Below are 22,278 nucleotides of genomic sequence, written 5' to 3'. Positions count from 1 at the left end.
CGTATTGACTTTATTCATCAATCATGATAATATCATATCTACATTATACATGTATATTAGGGATAATTTTTAAAAAAATTATAATTAAATAATATTACTATTTTTTAGTTAATTACAAGTTTTGTGTGTGTATAGTATAAGAAAATATACAATTTTTAATTTAATTTATTTATTATAAATTAAGGTAGAAGATAATTAATGGAATAAAATTAAAATGTTTGTTAATTAATTAAATATCTATAAAAAAAATTGATGAAATTAAGGAACCATGTTTCTAATAAATATTTAATGTTATTTTGTTTTTTCTTATTTGGTGTATATGGGACTCTTTAAAATATAGTGATGTAATATGACACATACAAAAATATATTATTATTAACAATGATATTTATTTTATAAGACAACATTGATCAACCACTTCTAGTTTTTAGCTTTCTCTTATAGTTTTCAAAATGGTAACAACAACAAGTACCAATTGTGATGAATTCGCTACTCAAACAACACCAAAGGCGAAAAACGACAGACAAAGCGAGCTCAAAGCTTTTGACGACACAAAAGCCGGTGTTAAAGGCCTTGTTGATTCTGGAATCGCTAAAATTCCAACTTTTTTCTATCATCCACCTGATCAATCATCATCAGTTTCTGAAGACACCCAAGTGAGTATTCCAGTTATAGATCTTAAAGGGATTATTAATGGCGAGCGAACAAGAAAAGATGTCATTAAGAAAATTAAAGAAGCTTCGGAATTATGGGGCTTCTTTCAAATCATAAACCATGGAATCCCAATTAGGGTTTTGGAGAAAATGAAAGACGATGTTCGTTGTTTTTACGAGCAAGAGGATGGGATTAAGAAGGAGTATTATACAAGAGATGTTTCGGAACCATTTGTTTATAATAGCAACTTTGATTTGTATATTACTCCTTGTGTGAATTGGAGGGATACATTTGCTTGTTTTATGGCTCCTCATCCTCCAAATCCTCAAGATTTGCCTCTAGTATGCAGGTAAGTACCTTTAATTAATTACCAATCCTAATTAGTTTTATTAATAATTATGTTTTTAGTATATATAGATTTGATGTTTAATTGAATTAACATAAAGTTATATACTAAAAACAAAATAAAACAAAGCATTCAATTTAATTTGTGGAGACTTAAAAAAAAATAATAATATGTAATAATATGGCATCTATAAAATGATAATTTAAAGTTCTCTCAAACAAAAATTGTAATAATTTTAGTATGAGCTTTATGTCTCTTATTTTATGAAAGTTTAATTAATTGCTTTAAAACAATTGTGAGGATCTTTGTGTTTTGCTATTAATATTAGGTAAATTAATAGTAAACTAATAATTTTAAGGGTTAACTCTCTAGCTTGCTTTATTTTTAGATGTATCAATAACTAAGTGTTATATAATACAGATAATTGTTAAAAAATATTATTAGTATCTCGGTCATATTTTTATTGGGTGTAATTAAGTATCGAGTCCTATATAATTTAAAAAATACCACTAACTAATTATAAAATGTCACTTATATTAGTTACTGGCCACCACTATATATGAAACATATTTTTATATGAGCGCATTTGTAGGAATTAATGCACTTAGGTCTATGTGTACGTGGCAATAGGACAGCCAAAAGTACACTATATCTTACAACATAAATATTATTTTTGATATTAATTAATAAAAATGATTCTAATTAATTACTTTTCTCATAGGGACATTCTTCTTGAGTACTCAAACCAAATAATGAAACTTGGGATTGTGTTGTTCGAGTTGTTATCCGAAGCATTAGGGCTTGATCCAAATTACTTGAGCAACATAGGTTGCGCCGAAGGTCTATCCATTTTAGGTCATTACTATCCACCATGTCCGCAACCAGAACTAACTTTGGGAACAACCAAACACTCCGACAATGACTTCATTACATTGCTTCTCCAAGACGACCTTAATGGAGGTCTCCAAGTTCTAAAAGATAACAAATGGTTTGACGTACCGCCTGTTCCCGGGGCTCTAGTGATCAATATTGGTGATATTTTTCAGGCAAGCGTTTAATTATATAAGTTTTACCTAATCTATATAGTTGGCTCGACATGACTTATATTTTATTTTGTGCTTCTGATAATATTTAGTCAGGTGTCCTACACGGCTCTTGATTATAGGTGAAAATAAATATATATAATTATTTTATTATTTAAAAATATTTATACTAACACTACTATAAAATGCACTTTTTATGTTGGTCCAAACGTATTTAAAACTATCCTATTTCTTAGGTAGAACTGAGGAACATAATTGTATTTAATATGTTCACCCTTAATTTGCACTCACTTATGTATATATGCACCTGTTTCCCTATTCTTGAGCCGGTCCTGATTATAGTTGAAATTGTTCTATGCAATTGAATTTATTTTTATAATTATTTATAATATTAATTATTTTATGGTGTTAATTTTCAGCTTATAACAAATGACAAATTCAAAAGCATTGAGCATAGAGTATTAGCAAGTAAAAAAGGTCCAAGAATATCAGTGGCAAGTTTTTTCAGTACTAATATATTGCCAACTTCAAAGGTGTTTGGACCCATCAAAGAATTATTATCAGAAAATAATCCTCCAAAGTATAAAGAAATCACTTTGAGGGACTACAATATCTTTTTCTACAATAAAGGCCTTGATGGTACAAAGGCTTTGGATCATTTTAAGCTTTGAACTATAGAACTTCATTAATTACTTATTTAATTATACCTATATGTTATAATCATATATATATATATATACATGAATATGGATGTTAATTTGTATTTTGTAATTGAGTTGATGTGCTATATAGATATAATAATAAACTTAAATAAGCCATGAAAAATTATATGCGTATTATAGTCCCATTTGACTAAATTTTTAATTTTGTTTATAGCTAAAAATAAGATAAGTATAAAATTTAATTTTTTTTTTATCTTTTGAATAAGTACTATACTTTTTGTGCAAAAATATGATTTTTTTTTTTAAAAGTATTTTATGGAAAAATTGAAGAAAAAGTTAAAAAATATGAGAAAATCAAGTAAAGGTAACCAAACTGGTAACCAATTACCATAAAAGGGTAACTAGGTGCCTAATGGTGTTTTTTTTTCTTCTAAAATTTTCTCATAAGATAACTTTTTTGAGAAAATATTATATTTTTATAAACTTATACTTTAAAAATTATAAAAATAAAAATTCTCATAATCCTATATATATTTATGAAAACCTGTTGCCAATGGTGATCTTTAATCCAACTAAGGGCCTCACGAACTCTCATTACTTTTGCCAATTCTGGTTCCACTTCACCTCGATGAAAAGAGGTCCGACCTTCAACAAGAAAATCATTTGCATTTCGTGCTACTATACCATAACCATACCCATGATCCTCTAAAAATAAAGCTGCATTTACATTGACCTTGATACTATTAATTTGTGGCAAAATCCAATGCTCAGTCCCATCTCCCTGTACACTAGGTCAAGATGACTCTAACGTAGAGTATTGAGCATGTCTCCATTGATCAAGATACTTTTTTTTGCAGTTACAACAACGTCACCCGCCCTCATCACCTCCTTATTAATATATTCCACAGCAAATCATTTCTGCCCCCAAAGAGCCCATCAAACTGTGGCTAAAATACAATGTTGCTCCATATCCAAGGCCTTAAAGGGTGTTATGCACTACTTAAGAACATAGTTATTTGGGTTTAAAGATGTGCTGATACCTATTCTATTCCAGCAAAGTTGTGCCTCTAGACAAAATATCATTTTTTTTTATTTATTTAAGTGAGGGGAGAGGAGGTAAAGTGATAAAAAGTGAGGTGAGAAAAAAAATAAAGTTAATGTTGATAAAATGGAGTACAATATAAACTATGATTAAGAATACTATTTAAATAAAAATAAATTAGCCTTATCTACAACAAGGGTCGACCTTAGCTTTGACCACACTACTATGAGGTAACATTTTATAATTAGTTAACAGTTTTTTATAATCTTTATTAAAGTAAAATAAGTAGAACTCAATATTTAATTGTACTAATAACAATATAATACTTAATTATAAGTGCTAAGTATCATAATTATCCTTTAGTATTTCTCTTCAATGATCAATTTTTGTTATTTTTTATTTAGTTTGTCAAACCCTAATTATTAAAACAAGTAGAAACCACAATTATTTTCTTGGCTATATGCATGTCAATGCCATATCTAGATAAACATGTAATAGGGATAATTTCCAACTTTTTTATTTATTTAATTTTTGTGTGGCATAAAAAAATATAACTTACAAGTTATATTTATTAACTCACAAGTTACCAAAACTTTCATTATTTACTCTGTTTCTAAATAAATTTTTCATTAATATTAGATTTTGGCCGATTTTGATCTTAGGCTAGTATAAATTTTTCCTAAATGCTTTCATTTGTATTAGGTTTTTTAACTTCTCATTCTTTAACAAAAGCTTTTTTAAAAGGCACCGCTAATATTTAGTATTCTAGGTGTCATATCGTTATTTGTGCAATTAAATATCGAATCTCATACTATTTTGATATAGTAACTTTTAAAAAATATTGTTCATTATAAATAATCGTAAGACGTCACTTTTAAATATCGAACATCATTCATACTCAATAATAATACTCATAAAATTTATTGGTATTTAATTTTGGTGGGGGACTTATATATACCACTCACCATGGTCCAAACCTAATTAAACAACAATAAATATAGGAACCACAATTAGCTAAAGGCTAGTTCTTTTCCACGTATTGGCTTTATTCATCAATCATGATAATATCATATCTACATTTATACATGTATATTAGGGATAATTCCAAAAAAAAAAAAATTATGATTCAATAATATTACTAGTTTTTAGTTAATTGCAAGTTTTGTGTGTGTATAGTATAAGAAAATTAATATACAATTATTAATTTAATTTATTTATTATAAATTAAGGTAGAAGATAATTAATGGAATAAAATGTTTGCTAATTAATTAAATATCTATAAAAAATTGATGAAATTAAGGATCCACGTTTCTAATAAATATTTAATATTATTTTGTTTTTTCTTATTTGGTATATATGGGACTCTTTAAAGTATAGTGATGTAATATATATGACACATACAAAAATATATTATTATTAATATTGATCTTTTATTTACTATTTTAAACATCAATAATAATGCATATATATAGTACAAAGCATTGATCAACCAATTCTAGCTTTTAGCTTTCTCCAATAGTTGCCAAAATGGTAACAACAACTAGTACCAATAGTGATGAATTCGCTACTCAAACGACACCAAAGGCGAAAAGCGACAGACAAAGCGAGCTCAAAGCTTTTGACGATACAAAAGCCGGTGTTAAAGGCCTTGTTGATTCTGGAATCACTGAAATTCCAACTTTTTTCCATCATCCATCTGATCAATCATCATCAGTTTCCGAAGACACCCAAGTGAGCATTCCAGTTATAGATCTTAAAGGAATTATTAATGGCGAGCGAACAAGAGAAGATGTCATTAAGAAAGTTAGAGAAGCTTCAGAATTATGGGGCTTCTTTCAAATCGTCAACCATGGAATCCCAATTAGGGTTTTGGAGGAAATGAAAGACGGTGTTCGTTGTTTTTACAAGCAAGAGGATGAGATTAAGAAGGAGTATTATACAAGAGATATTTCGGAACCATTTGTTTATAATAGCAACTTTGATTTGTATATTACTCCTTGTGTGAATTGGAGGGATACATTTACTTGTTTTATGGCTCCTCACCCTCCAAATCCTCAAGATTTGCCTCTAGTATGCAGGTAAGTACCTTTAATTAATTACCAATTCTAATTAGATTTATTAATAATTATGTTGCTTGTTTAATTGAATTAACATAAAGTACTAAGAACATAATAAAACAAAACATGATTCTTCTTAATCCAAAATATTAATTGGCAATATAAAATTTAGAGACTTAGAATAAGAAATAAAATAAATAAATAAATATATGTAATAATATGGCATCTATAAAAATGATAAAAATTTAAAACAAAAATAGTAATAATTTTTTTGTAGCTTAATTTATGTCTATTATTTTATAGAAGTTTAATTAATTGCTTCAAAAAATATTTGTGAGTATTTCTTTTTCTTTCCTTAATATATATTGGGTTACTTGTTATTAATAAACTAAAAGGAAATTATTTTTTCTAGTGGGACTATTTTTTTTCTTCATTCTTTTCAGTTCATAATTGGTTTCAACCTTATGCTGTTAAATCCATTAATTGTCAAAAATTGGTGCAAGTTGTGCATATATATAGTTATGTTTTAATAGCTTCGATCTCCTATTTTTGATGATTGTATAGGAGATGACTTGCTTTCAAATGTTTCTATTTTTTTTATTAAACAAATGGGATTTGTTTGTGTTTGGGTTGCAAAGCTATGAATTGATTTAAAAAACTATTAACAAAAATACAAGAATATTTATATGGAAGGATGTTAAGCTTGCTACAATAATGAAGTGTAATATATGGAACGTCATATAGAGTATTGTTCTTAGGCACTATGTAAGTCGGACCAAACACCACTTATAGAGAGTATTGTTATATGGTATCAATGTGCTTAACACCTCTATGACATGATATCTTATAATTAGTTGACGGTTCTCTATAATCTTTATTAAATTAAAATTAATAAAAATAAGTGAGATTCGATATTAAATTGCATCAATAGCAATATTACAGCTCATAAGAGTATTAGGCACCATGAGTGCTCTTTAGCATTTCTCATATACACGTGGCATTACCGAGAAATGCTAAAGGGCACTCATGGTGCTACTGCCTAGCTAGCACCTTTATGAGGTATAATATCGCGCTATTTGTACAATTCAATATCGGGTCCTGCCTATTTTACTTTATTAAAAAATATAGAAAACTACTAACCAATTATAAAGCGTCGCCTCATAGTGACGTTAGATACCTTAGTGCTCCATAACAATGCTATATGGCCAAAAATACACACAATCTTATAATAGTTTTTTATGATTAATTAATAAAAATGATTGTAATTAACTACTTTTCTCATAGGGACATTCTTCTTGAGTACTCAAACGAAATAATGAAACTTGGAATTGTGTTGTTCGAGTTGTTATCTGAAGCATTAGGGCTTGATCCAAATTACTTGAGCAACATAGGTTGCGCCGAGGGTCTATTCGTTTTAGGTCATTACTATCCACCATGTCCGCAACCAGAATTAACTATGGGAACAACCAAACACTCTGACAATGACTTCATTACATTGCTTCTCCAAGATGACCTTAATGGAGGTCTCCAAGTTCTAAAAGATAACAAATGGTTTGACATACCACCTGTTTCTGGGGCTCTAGTGATCAACATTGGTGATATTTTGCAGGCAAGCGTTTATTCATATAACTTTTATCTATTCTAGAGTAAATACTATTTTGGAGTCTGTGTTTTGCAAAAGTTACCAATTGGACCATCTGTTTTGTTAAATGACAAAATGTACCCTGTATTTTCTAAAATTATACAAACAGGACCCTTAACTTATTTTTTTTGTTAAAATAAAACTTAATAATAATATGATCTAAAGATGTTATGACGAAATTGGTTACATTTTCTGTATCTATTCGCATTAGAAATTGTCTTAAAGTTAGTTATATATATATAAAAAATAAAACTGTTGAAAATTGAGTTCAGAGTTTTATTTTTACAATTTTAGAAAATATAAGGCCTATTTTATCATTTAACAAAACAGATGGTCCAATTTATAACTTTTACAAAGATACAGAGTCTAAAATAATATTTACCCTTTATTCTATATGGTTGGCTCGTCATGACTTATATTTTATTTTGTATTTCTGATAAAATTTAGTCGGTTGTCCTGCACAGCTCTCGATTATAAATGAAACAAATATATATATAATTACTTTATTATTTAAAAATAATTACACTAACACACTATAAAATGTATTGTTAGTGTTGGTCAAAATGTCAATCAACTTAAAAAACTAACATTTAAAACTACCCTATTTCTAAGGTAGAACCGAGGCTTATAATTTTTCAATGGTGTTGGTTTTATAAAACTTACACTTTGAACACTGCTCTTTTGGAACAGTATTTAATATGTTCACCTTTAATTTGCACCTGCTTCCCCACTCTTGAGTCGGTCCTGAGCATAATTGAAATTGTTCTATACAATTGTATTTAATGTTATAATTATTTATGTATAATATTAATTAGTTAATGGTGTAAATTTTCAGCTTATAACAAATGACAAATTCAAAAGCAATGAGCATAGAGTATTAGCAAGTAAAAATGGTCCAAGAATATCAGTGGCAAGTTTTTTCAGTACTAATATGTTGCCAACTTCAAAGGTGTTTGGACCCATCAAAGAATTATTATCAGAAAATAATTCTCCAAAGTATAAAGAAATCACTTTGAGAGATTACAATATCTTTTCCTTCAATAAAGGCCTTGATGGTATAAAGGCTTTGGATCATTTTAAGCTTTGAACTATGTATAGAACTTCATTATTAAATACTTATTTAATTATGCCTATATCTTATAATCATAATATATATATATATATATATATATAAACACATGAATATGGATGTTAATTTGTATTTTGTAATTGAGTTGATGTTGTTCTCTACTTGTTGTATCTCTTGTTCTGAGAAAAATACTTCCTTTTATACTGATCTGTGATTCTGATTTAGGACAGAGCTCTATTGATATTTGTAACTGTTTTTATAACTGTTTCAGTTGTAACTGATTTTATGTTCTTTAGTCTTGATCTTTGTTGTATTTGATGTAAGGATATATTTGTCAAACCCTGTGAGTAGTGTTATGTAAGTGAATTTGTAACAACAATATTTTATGAGAAAATTGAAAAAAAAAAGTTAAAAAAATATGAAATAATTAGGTAAAGATAATCAAAGGGCAGGATAACCAGGTACAGGTAAAGATAATCAAAGGGCAGGATAACCAGGTACCTTATTCTGTTTTTTATATATATATTTTAACTTTTTTTAAAATTTTTCTCATAAAACAACTCTTTTGAGAAACTACCATATTTTTAAAAACTTATACTTTAAAACCATAAAAATAAAAATTCTCATAATCCACTTGACCTTGATGAAAAGAAGTCCAACCTTCAACAAGAAATCATTTGCATGCTGTGCCACTATATTGACCTTAATACTACTAACCTGTGCCAAAATCTAATGCTCATCCCCATCTCTTGCCTGTACACTAAGCCAAGACGACTCTAACTCAGAGTTTTGAGCATATCTCCATTAATCAAGATACCTTTTTTGCAGTTACATCAATGTCACCCGCCCTCATTACCTTTTTGTTCTATATCCAAGGCCTTAAAAGAAATTATGCACCAGTCAAGAAAAGAGCTATCTGGGGTAAAGTGATAAAAAGTGAGGTGAGAAAACAAATACAGTTAATATTGATAAAATAGTGTATATGTGTGTGTTTGAAGTTTTGTTTCATGGTTTGGTTTGTCACTAATAGCAATCAAAATCACACTAACTAAATAATGAGAATCAAACAAATGAATCAACTTTAATGATTTGAGTCAGCACTATACAATTCCAGATTTAAGTCTCAATTACGCAACAATGGTGTCAACTCCATGGGAACTGTATGATCAAACACACATGTCCACGAGTGACCTCCTCCCAAGTTTATTCATAGCCCTCACCTAATTATGGTCGAGGAAAATCGTGGTTACATACTGCTATGACAGCAAATTACACAACACCGATATAAAGAAAACAACTCAAACATCATAAATAATAAAGAAAAACCAGATAATATAAGTACACAAATACCAAAACAACCACATTATAATCCAATTACATGAACATTACTTGTTTCAGGTTGTGAAATCTCCTCTATCATCTGCAATAGCAATACTAGTCTCTGCATTAGAGGAAAATTGAAGGTAAAAAAGCATGTTTAGAAACTTTTACCAAACATAGTCACACATACAAAAAAGATATGCATATGATTAAGTGGTGAAAGAATTGTGAAGCTATTGATCGAAATAAACAAATTATTAAATAGTCTAGCCTAACAAAATAAACTCCCTTGAAGTAAAAATGCAATTGTTGTATGGATAATAGATAAAATTATAAACCATGTATAATGTATATATTTTATTGTGGAAAAGAACTTATGCATATTTTGGATATCCCAGAAGTAATTTTTCAAGAGAATGTTACATAAAGAAAAAATGTAAATTGTTTGTAATTAAACACACCTGATACTTTATAAATTCTTTCATTGATTGAACAACAGACGAAAAACAAGAGTCTTCGGTAAAGCCTAGGCCTGTCAAAACAAATTGAGCAACGAATTAACAGTTGTTCACATACATTACGGTGGTTGTTGATTAGAAAATACATACCAAACTGGACATTGGGTATGTGACTAATGTTGGTCCAGTACTCTTCATTCCCACTCTCCTCCGGGTCATATTTTTTCTTCACCAGAGGACAATCATCTATCTCCAAAGAGGTGAGGGAGGTTGGGAACCCTTCTTCTGACAATGTCTCCAACTCAGGGCAGTCCAAGATCTCAAGTGTTTTCAAGGAGGTGAGTTGTCTAAGTCCATTTTTGTCTAGGATTTTAAGTTTCGCAAATGACATAATACTAAGAGAGGTAATAGTGGTTGGCAGCAGCCCTTCCTCAGGAAATGGTTCCATATCTTCTTTATTACTAAGAATATGAAGAATGGTAAGATGGGGTAGTGTTTGCCAATTCCATTTCATTCTCAATAATACATCATAGGATATTCGAAGTCTTGACAAACTAACAGGCAGACCACCTTCATCTTCAGGAAAAGGCTCCATCAACGGACAATCTATGACTTCAAAATCATTCAAAGCTGAGAGGGAAGTCATCTTTTTAGGCAACCACTTTAATTTAAGGCAATAATTAATGACAAACTCAATCAGCTTCGGAGCAATAAGTCCACCATTTGGGAATGATACAAAACTACCACAATGCTCGATAAGTAAATATGTTAGTTGCTCAAGAGATTTCCCATCAGACATTGAAAGAGCTTCAAAATAGTGGTTGTTACCAATTGAAAGAGTTTTGAGATTGGGGAATAAATCCATATTGAGGGATCTAAACGATGATCCGCAAGACAACAATTGAAGCTTCTGAAGAGGAGGGTAGAGTGGAGGGAGAGTGGAAGAAACATCCATTATCAAATTTGCTAGGTGATGACTACTCATTTTCCTGATACATCATCTTGGGAGACTTAATAATTCACATTTCTTGTCTCCTTGAATTCTAATATCCGCTAATGAAGGAAAGAAGCGAGGCAAATCTCCAACAAGCTTCGGACAATTAAAAATTTCAAGTGTTTTGAGCTTCCCATATGTCGTTGCCTCTTCAGTTTGCATTGAATGCCATTGCTCCCATGATGGCATGTTCTCAAATCTCAATGTTTCCAATGATGAAAATGGCTTCTTGACAGAACTATTCCCATAAAACTCAGCACCCACCATCACTACTGAATTGAATCCTGAAATGTAAAGATCTTTTAGCAAAGGAAGTTGCCCAAAGGGTGGTAAAATGGAGCAACGCTCACAACCATCAACCCTTACTTCAACAATGTTGCTAAACGAATCATTCCCAACCCAATTCGGAAATTTAGAGCCTGAGTAATTAAGAATTTTGAGTTGCTTCAACATTGTGTTTGGTGAAAGGATTTTGAGCACACCCTCTCCATGTTTTGGATCAACAACATCATTAAAACTCCATGCCAAACACAATTTCTCAAGTTGCTTCTTATCCAATACATTAACTTGATCTGATGCTTTTGTAATAATGACCACATTTTCTAACTTCATGATGGAAAGCTCCCCATGTAGACTTTGAAGTTCTACTAACTCTTCTATTTTAGCACCACTATTCTTTCCCACAACAAAAGTTGTCAACATTTGGAGATTTCTTAATTTGCATATTTGGCTTGGCATCTCAACTAGGCTACCTCCACTAACAACGAGATGTTTTAAATTAATGAGATGATGCATATCTTTAGGCAAAGTTTCAAGTTGATCACAATCTTCTAATTTCAAACTCTGCAAATTGTACAATTAATTTACAGATTTGGGCAACATCACAATCTTGGTGCCAGAAATATTTAAATAGCGAAGATGTTTCAGTTCACTGATTGAATTAGATAACTCATTCATATGAAGACCACGAAAAGATAATACTCTTAAACATTTCAACATCGATAGCAGATTCTGCACTACTTCCTTAGAAATACTGATTTCAGAATATCTTGAATCAAATGTTAAAAAGGTTCGCAAATGAGTAGCTTCAAAATCATAGCTAGATATTTTGTTATCAATATAAATTTCCATATCACATCCAAGGTGACGTGTCTTCTTCTCAAGCCTATCAATGTCATCATTTTCCTCTAACAAACAACTGTATTTTCCAGAAATAGTTCTAGCCAAATCAACTATAAGATCATGCATGACAAAAATAAATTTACCTGTCTTGGTAGTCTTTATCTTTGTAAAAAATGACATAGATACTAAATCATCAAAATACTCACAGCCAACTTCTTCCATTCTCATAGTCTTCCCGGAATGTTGCACAAGATTTTCAGCCATCCATAATAAGACCAACTCCGCTCTTTGAAATTCATAGCCTTTTGGAATATTGAACAATAAGAAAAACACCCCTTCAAGTGTGGAGGAAGATAGTAGTAGCTCAATTCTAAAGCAGCTGGAACTATCTTGCTCCTTTTATGTGTCAACTCCCAAATATCATTCTTTGCTATTTGTTTCCATCTCTCAACATCCAGTGTTGATCTCAAGAGGCCTCCTAGAACTTTAGCAGCTAATGGTAAACCATTACATTTATTAGCAATTTCTCTGCTGATACTTTCTAATTGTGGGTTTTCAATAAACTTTTTAGAGTTTCCATTGGAAGCGTGCTTCATAAATAGTGCCCAACACTCATCTTTTGACAATTCTCTAAGGTGGTGTGTATCAACAGTTCGAATGACATCTGCAACTTTTTCATTTCTTGTTGTTACTATTATTTTGCTTCCTCTTGTCCCACTGTTGAAAGGCTTCATCACTTCTGTCCTTGAATAATGCCATCTCTTTCGAACAACTTAACCACTTTCATCAAATCTTCTTTGATTACCTCCCATTGAGACTGAAACAAAGCCAAACTGAAACCATCCTGTTTGGTCAAATGTTACCTAACCTCTCTTGATGTCTTTTTCAATTTTCCTCAGAAATAAGCTCATGATCAAAGCAAAATTTTGATTGTTGTAAGTACTTTGTTGTGTGATCTTCCAAGTGTGTGGGATAAAATGCGTTTTACAGGAATATGTTCTATGGTCCCAGAAGGTACTAGAGCTTTGGCTCTCCTTTATTTTAAGTCTCAAGACATGAATGACAGTCTTGATGAGCTTCATGTTTTGGAGGATTGGGAGGATAAGTTCATCCACAAGTATCCCAAGGTTGGGAAGCTTGTCAAACAATCAACCTCGACCGAAGAACCATCTCAAATTAGGTTGCAGATGAAACTTTTGTGAGCTGCTGCAAATCAATGTAAATTGATTAAATCCAGTTTAATGGAAATGATTTGATTTTGTTGTGTAATTGTCATTAACATGTTTCTTTTAGGCTATGTTTGCCAAATATTGAATGTATTTAAAGAAACTTATGAGCAAGTTATTTGTTGAGCCATTAATCCATTTTACCATTCACTTTTAGCAACAATGCACTGCCTATCTCAGAATCAACAGTAATGACTTACATATAAATATTAATTAATTATCTTCTTGATATAAGTTGTACAATCTGTATTCATTTGTCTTTTCTGTTATTATTATTTTTATGTTGAAAAAAATACTTATTTTTTATATTTTTGGCCTAATATTGTACATAGTTGCAACAAGTACATAAACAAACCATCATACATGGTACAAAACAAGCTCCGACGGACACACAAACTAAACAAACCACCGTATATGGCCTCAAAACCAGAAGACCATATATATATATCTATAGTATAATATTAGGCCACTATCAGAATTTATATATCTTATATGTAATGGTTGGAATATTATATTGAAATTGTCATAAACTTTAGAATTCCAAGTGTATTGATTTGAGCAAAGCAAGACTTGACCTTAAACTAGATATACATAAGTTTGTTTCCATGTTCTGATATATAAATCAATCAAAATTATTAGGAAAAACAGAGCAAAATAAAAAATATTTGAAGATAGGTAAAATGGGGTAATGTTTGCCAATTTCATTTCATCCTCAAAAATACATCATAGCATGTAATAAGTCTAAGCAAACTAACAGGGAAATTCTTTACCAACTGACAAGGTTTGACTGTCAACCCTTTCAAGGCTGAGAGAGAAGTCATCTTCTCTGGCAACCACTTCAAGTTAGGACATTTACTAATAAGAAATGCTAAAAGGTACCAAAGCACCCTCCTACCTGTCAATATCGCTATTGGTCTAAGTAAGTATCAAGTCCCATATAGTTTAATATAATAGTTTTTAGGGAGTATCGCTAGCCAATCGCAAAGCGACACGTGTTAAGGGTGCTAGGCACCACTGGTGTCCAATAGCAAACCTCTTTACTAACCTTCAACTTACTCAGCTTGGGAGCAATAAGTCCACCATTTGAGAAAGATAAAAAAACTATCACAATTTTGGATAGATAAAGATAGATGTTAGTTCCTCCAGAGATTTCCCTTTTGACATTTAGCTTCAATGTAGTGGCTAGATTTTTTGAAAAAGAGAAGAGATCCTCTTGTCTTAGACATGTTCCTCCCCGTTATATACTAAAAAGCCTTGCTTGTGGCGGGGGAAAACCATGGTTACAGTTAAAAACAGAGCAATAAGAAAATTTTTTTCCATTCTCCACATAAATCTAGAAAAGATAGATCCTCAAAATTTTTGGTTCTAAAGACCCAAGTAGCTGTCCAAAATTTAACTTTCTCCCCCACATCCGCTTCTGATTTAACAGCCCCTTCAAAAATTTTGGCATTTCTTTCTAGCCACACAACCCAAATTGTTGCTAAGATCACTATTTTCCATAGCTTTGTTCTGCGTTTACTGCTGATTAACATAAACGCTATCATTTGTGATACAGACCTTGGCATAACCCAAGACAATTCAAACTCTACAAGCACATTTCTCCATAAGAGCTGCCCAATGTAGTGGCTAGATTTAATATGAAGAGTTTTGAGATTGGGAAATAAATCCATATCGAGGATCTAAAGGAAGATCCACAATATACCACAAACGAAGCTCTTGAAGAGGAGGGTAATGATAGAGTGGAGTGAGAGTACTAGAAGGCAAACATCCACTGAAAGTAGTACAAGTGGAACAAGGATTCCTTGGCTTTATTGCCTCATACAATGATCAATTCCTCTGAGAACCTCCTAAACACTTCCATTGATTCTTCTTCACTACGTCCCAATTTGATTGGTACATAGCCATTGAAAATCAATCTGGTCAAGGGGCTTTCTCCCCATCTCACTCAAAAACTAAATTTTTAATCTCTTCTTCTTTTGCTCATTTGCATCTTCGTCAATAGCAATTCGCTTCCATTCTATTTTAAGCCATCTTCTTTCTTCCGTTAAATGTGAACCCCACTCACCTCGTTCCTCCATTCTGTTCACATATACAGTCGTCCATCCAGTGATTGTTCTTTAGTTGTTTACTTCCCACCTCTTTCTAATTACGTTCTTTTATTTTTCCTTTCACTTCTCGTAGTTTCTCCATGAATCTAAAACCTGACCACCCTTGAACTCACACACTATTCCACCATAGTACAAACTCATTCTCACATGTTGTCAAACCAAAAGGGAGAGGGTCCCCACGATGGAGGATTCGAATCAAGAACAACAATTCTCACATGAACATCTTTTTTTTTTTTTTGAAAAAGAGAGAGAGGCCAAAGTCTTAGACTAGCCCCCACCCGAAAAGAATAAAAAACCATCACTCATGGCGGAGGAAACCCGTGGTTACAAAACTAGCGGCAAAAAACGAAGGACTAACAACATCCTACCACATATAACAGACAAAGAAAACAAAGCCGCTACAAAAGGGATTTCCACTCCTGACATAAATCTAAAAAGGACAAATCCTCAAAATATTTAGTTTTAAACACCCAAGTAGTTGTCCAAAACTTCACTTTCTCCCAAATAACTAACGAATCATTTTCAACCCCTTCGAAGATCTTGGCATTTCTCTCCAACCAAACAGCCCAAATAGTTGCCAGCAACGCTGTTCTCCACAGTTTCGTACTCCTTTCACTGCCATTCAGTTTGCTAACTATCATTAGTGTCATGGATCCTAGCATAGCCCAACTTACTTCAAACTCCACCAACAGTTTCGACCATATATGTCTAACAAAGGCATATTCCAAAAACAGATGTCTCATATCCTCATCACTGCATTTACAACAGACGCACCATCCTGGTGAGATATAGAGAAAAGGTGGTTTCCTTTTCTGTAGCTTATCATGAACATTTACTTGGCCATATGAAACAAGCCACCCAAATACTTTGATCTTTGACGAAACACAACTCTTCCAAAGGATCCTTGACTAGAACAATTCTTCAGTAAATGGATTTGAAGTAAACCACAGAAAAGCTAACTTGCAAGAGAAAACCCCCAATAGATCAAGCTTCCAAACTCGATAATTATCCGCAATATTGATTACTCTTACATGCTCCAGTTTCTTCATAAGCATAGTGATACTTGGAACTTCTCCCTCCAACAAATTCCTCCTAAAATTCAGATACCAGCTTTCAACCCAACCACCTGGCAGTCCTTCATCCACTATATGCTCCCTAATACTCCCATTTGTTGCCTGGAGATCATTGCTAGATCAGGGAACTCACTACTCAAGGGAGCGTCACCCATCCACACATCCTCCCAAAATCGAATTTTGTCTCCCCTGCCAACCTTGAAATGCACCAGCCCAAGATACTATTCATACAAATCTGAAATGTCTTTCCAAGGGCTTTTGGGAGAACTTTGGGGTCAAGTTTTTGTATCCCACGGGTTTTCAGCCATACCTACTCACCACTATTTTATGCCACAACGCCTTTGGTTCCAAAGGAATCTCCACAGCCATTTCATGAGCATGGCTTTGTTTCTCAATGCCAAACTTCCAATACCCAAGCCTCCCTCTTCCCGTTTCCTACATACATTCCCATGAGACTAAGTGTTCTCCACCCGAAGACTCGCTACCTTCCCAGAAAAAATCTCTCATTGTCTTCTTTAATAATTTTATTACGCCCTTTGGAGCTTTGAATAAAGATAAGAAATAAATTGGGAGAGAGGATAACACAGACTAAATAAATGTCAACCTACCTCCACCCATCTAATCTCGTAGCACACTTATCCAAGATTGGTCCCCAAAAGCACCACTTCCTAGGCGATCCACGCAATGGCATCCCTAGATATTTCATAGTCAACTCCCAGCCTCACAGCCAATCGGCAATCCGTGATGTAACACAACCCTCTCATCCATACATATTCCCAACAACTGAATTTTCTTCAGATTTACTTTCAAGCCAGAAATATCACAAAAAGCTTCCACTAACCTTTCCATTTTCAGCAATGAGTCCTCAATGTTAACAAACAAGAGAGTGTCATCTGCATATTGAAAATGATTGACTTGTATCTTGTCTTTTCCAACCACAAAGCCCGAAAAATTACCTAATGCTACCGCTTTTTTCATCATTCTCCTGAGGACATCAACGACCAATGAAAACAGGAAAGGGAATAATGGATCCCCGCGAACAAATAAATTTCCCCCTTGGTCTTCCATTGATGAAAACTGAGGACGTTGACGAGATGCAACCTTTAATCAATTTCCTCCATGTAACTCCAAACCCTTTATTGAAAAAGAATAGAGATCCACTTGTCCAGGATCCTCCCTGTTATTTATTAGAAAGCCTCGCTTATGGCGGAGAAAAACCATGGTTACAATTGACATCACACAAAAAGTCCTAAGACAAAATCACTCTCCAAAGCTTATAAATTTTTTTTCCATTCTCTGCATAAATTTAAAAAAGACAAATCTTCAATATGTTTGGTTTTAAAGACCCAAGTAGCTGTCCAAAATTTAACTCTCCCACACATCCGCTTCTGATTTAGCATCCCCTTCAAAAATTCTGGCAATTCTTTCCAGCCACACAGCCCAAAGTGTTGCTAAGATAACTGTTTTCCATAGCTTTGTTCTGGATTTACTGCTAGTTAACTTGGAAGCTATCATTTGTAGTACGGATCTTGGCATAACCCAAGCCAATTCAAACTCCTCTAGCACATGTCTCCATAAACACCGAATAAAATTACATTCCAGAAACAAATGTCCAACGTCTTCTCCGCTGCCTTTGCAGCAGACACACCAGCCAGGGGAAATATAAAGGAAAGGCTTCCTTTTTTGCACCTTGTCATGGACATTCACTTTGTCTAAAGCGAAAAGCCAACCAAATACTTTAACTTTTGATGGAACACAACTTTTCCATAGGCTCTTCGTCAAAACCCTTTATTGCACAGAACCATATCTAAAAAAACCCACTCCACCCTATCATAGGCTTTTAAAAATCAATTTTGAATACCATACCACTCTTGCCTTTGCTTCTATAATCCTCCACAATCTAGTTTGCTATCAGCACCGAGTCCAAGATTTCTCGCTCTTCCACAAAAGTTGATTGTGATTCCATGATCATCTCCTCCAACACTTCCCCTTAATCTAAGAGAAAACACCTTTGATATTAACTTATACACACTTGTTACCACCTGATTGGTCTGTAATCTCTAACTTTGCAACTATTGAGTTTCTTAGGGATCAGACAAATAAATGTCTGATTAATGCTTCCTTGAATGATACCTTCCTTTTCAAAAGCTCTGAAGATATCCATCAAATCTTCCTTAATAACTTTCCATTGAGACTGGAAACTGCCAAGCTGAATCCATTTGGCCCCAAAGCCTTGCTACCTTCGCAACTAAAAATTTGCATCCTTGATTCATCTTCTTCTAACGGGATAGCTAGCCAATCCATGCCTTCTATGCACTTACCTCTTCTCCTCTCTGAAGTGTACAATTTTGAGAAGAAGGAGATGGTTTCTTTCACTATATCTTCCTCATTTTCCAGAATCGTCCCAGCTTCTCTTTCAATTCTTGAGATTGTGTTCTTAACTTTTCTTGCATTTAACATATTGTGGAAAATCCTCGAGTTTGCATCTCCTTAATTAGCTCACTTTCACTTTGATTTCAGCCACACACTTCATTCCTCTTCGAATGTAAGTCTTTGCTTGTTTTTAACCTTTTTCCTCTCCTCCACTAAAGAGGGATTCCACTCATTTTTTGCTTCCAACTGATCCAAAGTGAGTAGTCTTTTTTCTAGTGCACTCTTGATTGCATGGTTGTTGCCATAATTTACCTTAATCCATTCCTTGACTTTTTCTTTTACTTCTTTCAACTTGCTCATGAACTTTGTCCCTGCCAATCCAGACCCAACAACAATTCTCCACCAAGCCCCGAAACACTTAGCAAACATCTTATGCTCCAGCCATATATTATCAAATCAAAATGGTCCAGGTCCCCACTTACACGAATTTGAGTGAAGGACTGCAGGACTGTGGTCCAAAACCATTCTTACCACCATTTCCTGTCTCACAAATGGGAAACAACTCGCTCCAGCTATTAGAAAACAAAAATCTATCCAGCCTACAACAAATAGGCTTCTCTCTGAAATTTGACCATGTAAAGCTGCCACTATTCAATTTTGGCTCTACAAGTTTCAATTCTCTAATCAACTGATCAAACATTTTCATAATCTTAGTGTAAGAGGCACTATTTAATTATTCTTGTACCTTTCTAACGACATTAAAATTCTCTCCTAGACACCATGAACCTCCACAAATCGTACTTAGACCAGCCAGTTCGTCCCAAAAACAAGCCTTAGTTTGTGCGAACATGGACCCTAAACCCCAGAAAACCACCACGCGCTACAGCCTTATACCTCTATTAGAAGCGAGACCGAGAAATCCCCAACCAAGGAGTCAATCACAGTGATGCTTCTAGTATCCCAAATTATCAATGCCCCTACTAATCTCACCATCATTTCTTGTCTGACAAAAGGAAACATGATCTTCCATTTATTACTGAATAAGAATCGATCCAATCTGCTCCAAATGGGCACCGATCTGAAGTTCGACCAAGTGAACCTTTCATTGTTTACTTTCGGATCCATACTTTTTTTTTTTTTGAAAAAGAGAAAAGATCCTTTTGTCTTCGACAGGATCCTCCCCGATATATTAAAAGCCTCCCTTGTGGTGGAAGAAAACCATGGTTACAAATAATAACAAAGCAAAAATTCTAAGGCAAGAGTACTCCCCCACTTTGCCTCAGAAGAAAAAAAGAAATAAATACAACCACCTACTGACCCTATACAAATGTTTTCCATTCTCTACACAAATCTAAAAAGGATAGGTCCTCAAAATGTTTAGTTCTAATGACCTAAGTAGCTGTCCAAAATTTAACTTGCTCCCACACATCCGCTTCTGATTTAGTAGTCCCTTCAAAGATTCTGGCATTTCTTTCTAGCCATACGGCCCAAATTGTTGCTAATATCACTGTTTTCCATAGCTTTGTTTTGCGTTTACTTCCGGTTAGCTTGGACGCTATCAAATGTGATACAGACCTTGGCATAACCCAAGACAATTCAAATTCTCCCAACACATATTTCCATAATCGTCGAATATATTTTCATTCCAAGAAAAGGTGGCCAACATTTTCTCCGCTGCCTTTGCAGCAGGCGCACCACCCAAGGGAAATACAAGGAAAATGCTTCCTTTTTTGCACCTTATCATGGACATTTACTTTTTCCAAAGCCACAAGCCAGCCAAACACTTTAACTTTTGATGGAACACAACTTTTTCATAGGGACTTTGTCCAATCCAAGCCCCTAATTGATGAATTTGTCAGCCAGGAAAAAGCTGATTTACAAGAGAAAACACCAGAAGGATCTGGTCTCCAAATACGACTATCCTCTGAGATACTAGACACTTTTACATGTTCCACTTTTTGCATCAATGAAATAAGGCTTGGTAGCTCTCTATCCATTAAGTTCCTTCTGAATTTGAAGTTCCAGCTCTCCACCCATCCACTTGGTAACCCCTCGTCAACTATCAATTCCTTTATAGGAGCGTTCCTTTCTTTTGAAATCACTGCTAGTACTCTCGCATATTGTGATCAATCATCCATGCGTTGTTAAGGTTAGCACGAACACCTTATGTTATGCTCAACAACTATTAACACCTAAACGATTTTTATATCCAAAACCACTGGGTGTTAAGGATAAGTTTCTTCCAGTAGCTAGTAGGGCCAGCGAATTCTTAGAGAACCTTCCATGTCCATTCGGACAATGAAAGCCCCTACAGTGCATACTTTTGCATATTCTGATAAATCCTCCATACTTCCGTGTCCATTCCATTGTTCCATATAACCAAGTTTTTGCGTCAATGGTTATGGTGATCTCGAAGCCGATCAATCTAGTACTTTCGCATATTGTGATCAATCATCCATGCTTTGTTAAGGTGAGCAAGAATCCCTTATGTTGTGCTCAACAACTATCAACACCTAAACAATTTTTATTTCGAAAACCAGTGGGTGTTAAGGATAGGTTTCTTCCACTAGCTAGTAGGGTCATCAAATTCTTAAAGAACCTTCCATGTCCATTCAGACAATGAAAGCCCCTACAGTGCATACTTTTGCATATTCTGATCAATCCTTCATACTTCCGTGTCCATTCCATTATTCCATATAACAAGTTGTTGCGTCAATGCTTATGGTGATCTCGAAGCCGACAAATCTAGTAGTTTCGCATATTGTGATCAATCATCCATGCTTTTCCATGCTTTGTTAAGGTGAGCAAGAACACCTTATGTTATGCTCAACAACTATTAACACCTAAACGATTTTTATATCCAAAACCACTGGGTGTTAAGGATAAGTTTCTTCCAGTAGCTAGTAGGGCCAGCGAATTCTTAGAGAACCTTCCATGTCCATTCGGACAATGAAAGCCCCTACAGTGCATACTTTTGCATATTCTGATAAATCCTCCATACTTCCGTGTCCATTCCATTGTTCCATATAACCAAGTTTTTGCGTCAATGGTTATGGTGATCTCGAAGCCGATCAATCTAGTACTTTCGC

The 22,278-nt window shown here is 33.5% G+C and overlaps 5 protein-coding genes across 5 annotated transcripts; 2 read left to right on the top strand and 3 right to left on the bottom strand.

Moving 5' to 3' along the window:
* Window positions 1-402: 402 nt before the first annotated feature.
* LOC115721712 (1-aminocyclopropane-1-carboxylate oxidase homolog 1) lies at window positions 403-2,884 on the top strand. The gene is made up of 3 exons (XM_030650782.2): window positions 403-1,003; window positions 1,722-2,046; window positions 2,463-2,884. The coding sequence occupies exons 1-3, from the start codon at window positions 453-455 to the stop codon at window positions 2,712-2,714; spliced, it is 1,128 nt and encodes a 375-aa protein (XP_030506642.2). The 5' UTR covers window positions 403-452; the 3' UTR covers window positions 2,715-2,884.
* A 1,996-nt stretch (window positions 2,885-4,880) lies between these two features.
* Window positions 4,881-8,828, top strand: LOC115723447 (1-aminocyclopropane-1-carboxylate oxidase homolog 1). Its single transcript, XM_030652935.2, has 3 exons — window positions 4,881-5,825; window positions 7,089-7,413; window positions 8,282-8,828. Exons 1-3 carry the CDS (start codon window positions 5,275-5,277, stop codon window positions 8,531-8,533), a joined length of 1,128 nt encoding a protein of 375 aa, XP_030508795.2. The 5' UTR covers window positions 4,881-5,274; the 3' UTR covers window positions 8,534-8,828.
* Window positions 8,829-10,156: 1,328 nt separating this feature from the next.
* Window positions 10,157-21,284, bottom strand: LOC115723446 (putative disease resistance protein At3g14460). Its single transcript, XM_030652934.2, has 2 exons — window positions 10,444-21,284; window positions 10,157-10,367 (listed from the first exon to the last, which is right to left on the bottom strand). The coding sequence occupies exons 1-2, from the start codon at window positions 11,276-11,278 to the stop codon at window positions 10,255-10,257; spliced, it is 948 nt and encodes a 315-aa protein (XP_030508794.2). The 5' UTR covers window positions 11,279-21,284; the 3' UTR covers window positions 10,157-10,254.
* Window positions 11,291-12,631, bottom strand: LOC133030994 (putative disease resistance RPP13-like protein 1). The gene is made up of 2 exons (XM_061104169.1): window positions 12,173-12,631; window positions 11,291-12,130 (listed from the first exon to the last, which is right to left on the bottom strand). Exons 1-2 carry the CDS (start codon window positions 12,629-12,631, stop codon window positions 11,291-11,293), a joined length of 1,299 nt encoding a protein of 432 aa, XP_060960152.1.
* On the bottom strand, window positions 12,634-13,143 carry LOC115722585 (putative disease resistance RPP13-like protein 1). Its single transcript, XM_030651825.2, has one exon. The coding sequence runs from the start codon at window positions 13,141-13,143 to the stop codon at window positions 12,634-12,636; it is 510 nt and encodes a 169-aa protein (XP_030507685.2).
* Window positions 21,285-22,278: the final 994 nt, after the last annotated feature.

The sequence above is a fragment of the Cannabis sativa genome, chromosome 9, assembly GCF_029168945.1.
Source record: "Cannabis sativa cultivar Pink pepper isolate KNU-18-1 chromosome 9, ASM2916894v1, whole genome shotgun sequence".
Taxonomy (NCBI): Eukaryota; Viridiplantae; Streptophyta; class Magnoliopsida; order Rosales; family Cannabaceae; genus Cannabis; species Cannabis sativa.
Note: the sequence above shows the minus strand (reverse complement) of the source record. Positions and strands in the feature narration are given on the sequence as shown.

What these genes read in the sequence shown, in the direction of transcription:
- LOC115723447 (XM_030652935.2), top strand. Translation starts at nt 5,275, where the DNA reads ATGGTAACAACAACTAGTACCAATAGTGATGAATTCGCTACTCAAACG. An exon ending in GATTTGCCTCTAGTATGCAG is followed by an intron (nt 5,826 to 7,088) that starts GTAAGTACCTTT and finishes CTTTTCTCATAG; the next exon opens with GGACATTCTTCTTGAGTACT. An exon ending in ACATTGGTGATATTTTGCAG is followed by an intron (nt 7,414 to 8,281) that starts GCAAGCGTTTAT and finishes GTAAATTTTCAG; the next exon opens with CTTATAACAAATGACAAATT.
- LOC115722585 (XM_030651825.2), bottom strand. Translation starts at nt 13,143, where the DNA reads ATGAAGCCTTTCAACAGTGGGACAAGAGGAAGCAAAATAATAGTAACA.
- LOC115723446 (XM_030652934.2), bottom strand. Translation starts at nt 11,278, where the DNA reads ATGAGTAGTCATCACCTAGCAAATTTGATAATGGATGTTTCTTCCACT. An exon ending in CATACCCAATGTCCAGTTTG is followed by an intron (nt 10,368 to 10,443) that starts GTATGTATTTTC and finishes TTGTTTTGACAG; the next exon opens with GCCTAGGCTTTACCGAAGAC.
- LOC115721712 (XM_030650782.2), top strand. Translation starts at nt 453, where the DNA reads ATGGTAACAACAACAAGTACCAATTGTGATGAATTCGCTACTCAAACA. An exon ending in GATTTGCCTCTAGTATGCAG is followed by an intron (nt 1,004 to 1,721) that starts GTAAGTACCTTT and finishes CTTTTCTCATAG; the next exon opens with GGACATTCTTCTTGAGTACT. An exon ending in ATATTGGTGATATTTTTCAG is followed by an intron (nt 2,047 to 2,462) that starts GCAAGCGTTTAA and finishes GTTAATTTTCAG; the next exon opens with CTTATAACAAATGACAAATT.
- LOC133030994 (XM_061104169.1), bottom strand. Translation starts at nt 12,631, where the DNA reads ATGGAAGAAGTTGGCTGTGAGTATTTTGATGATTTAGTATCTATGTCA. An exon ending in ATATTTCTGGCACCAAGATT is followed by an intron (nt 12,131 to 12,172) that starts GTGATGTTGCCC and finishes TACAATTTGCAG; the next exon opens with AGTTTGAAATTAGAAGATTG.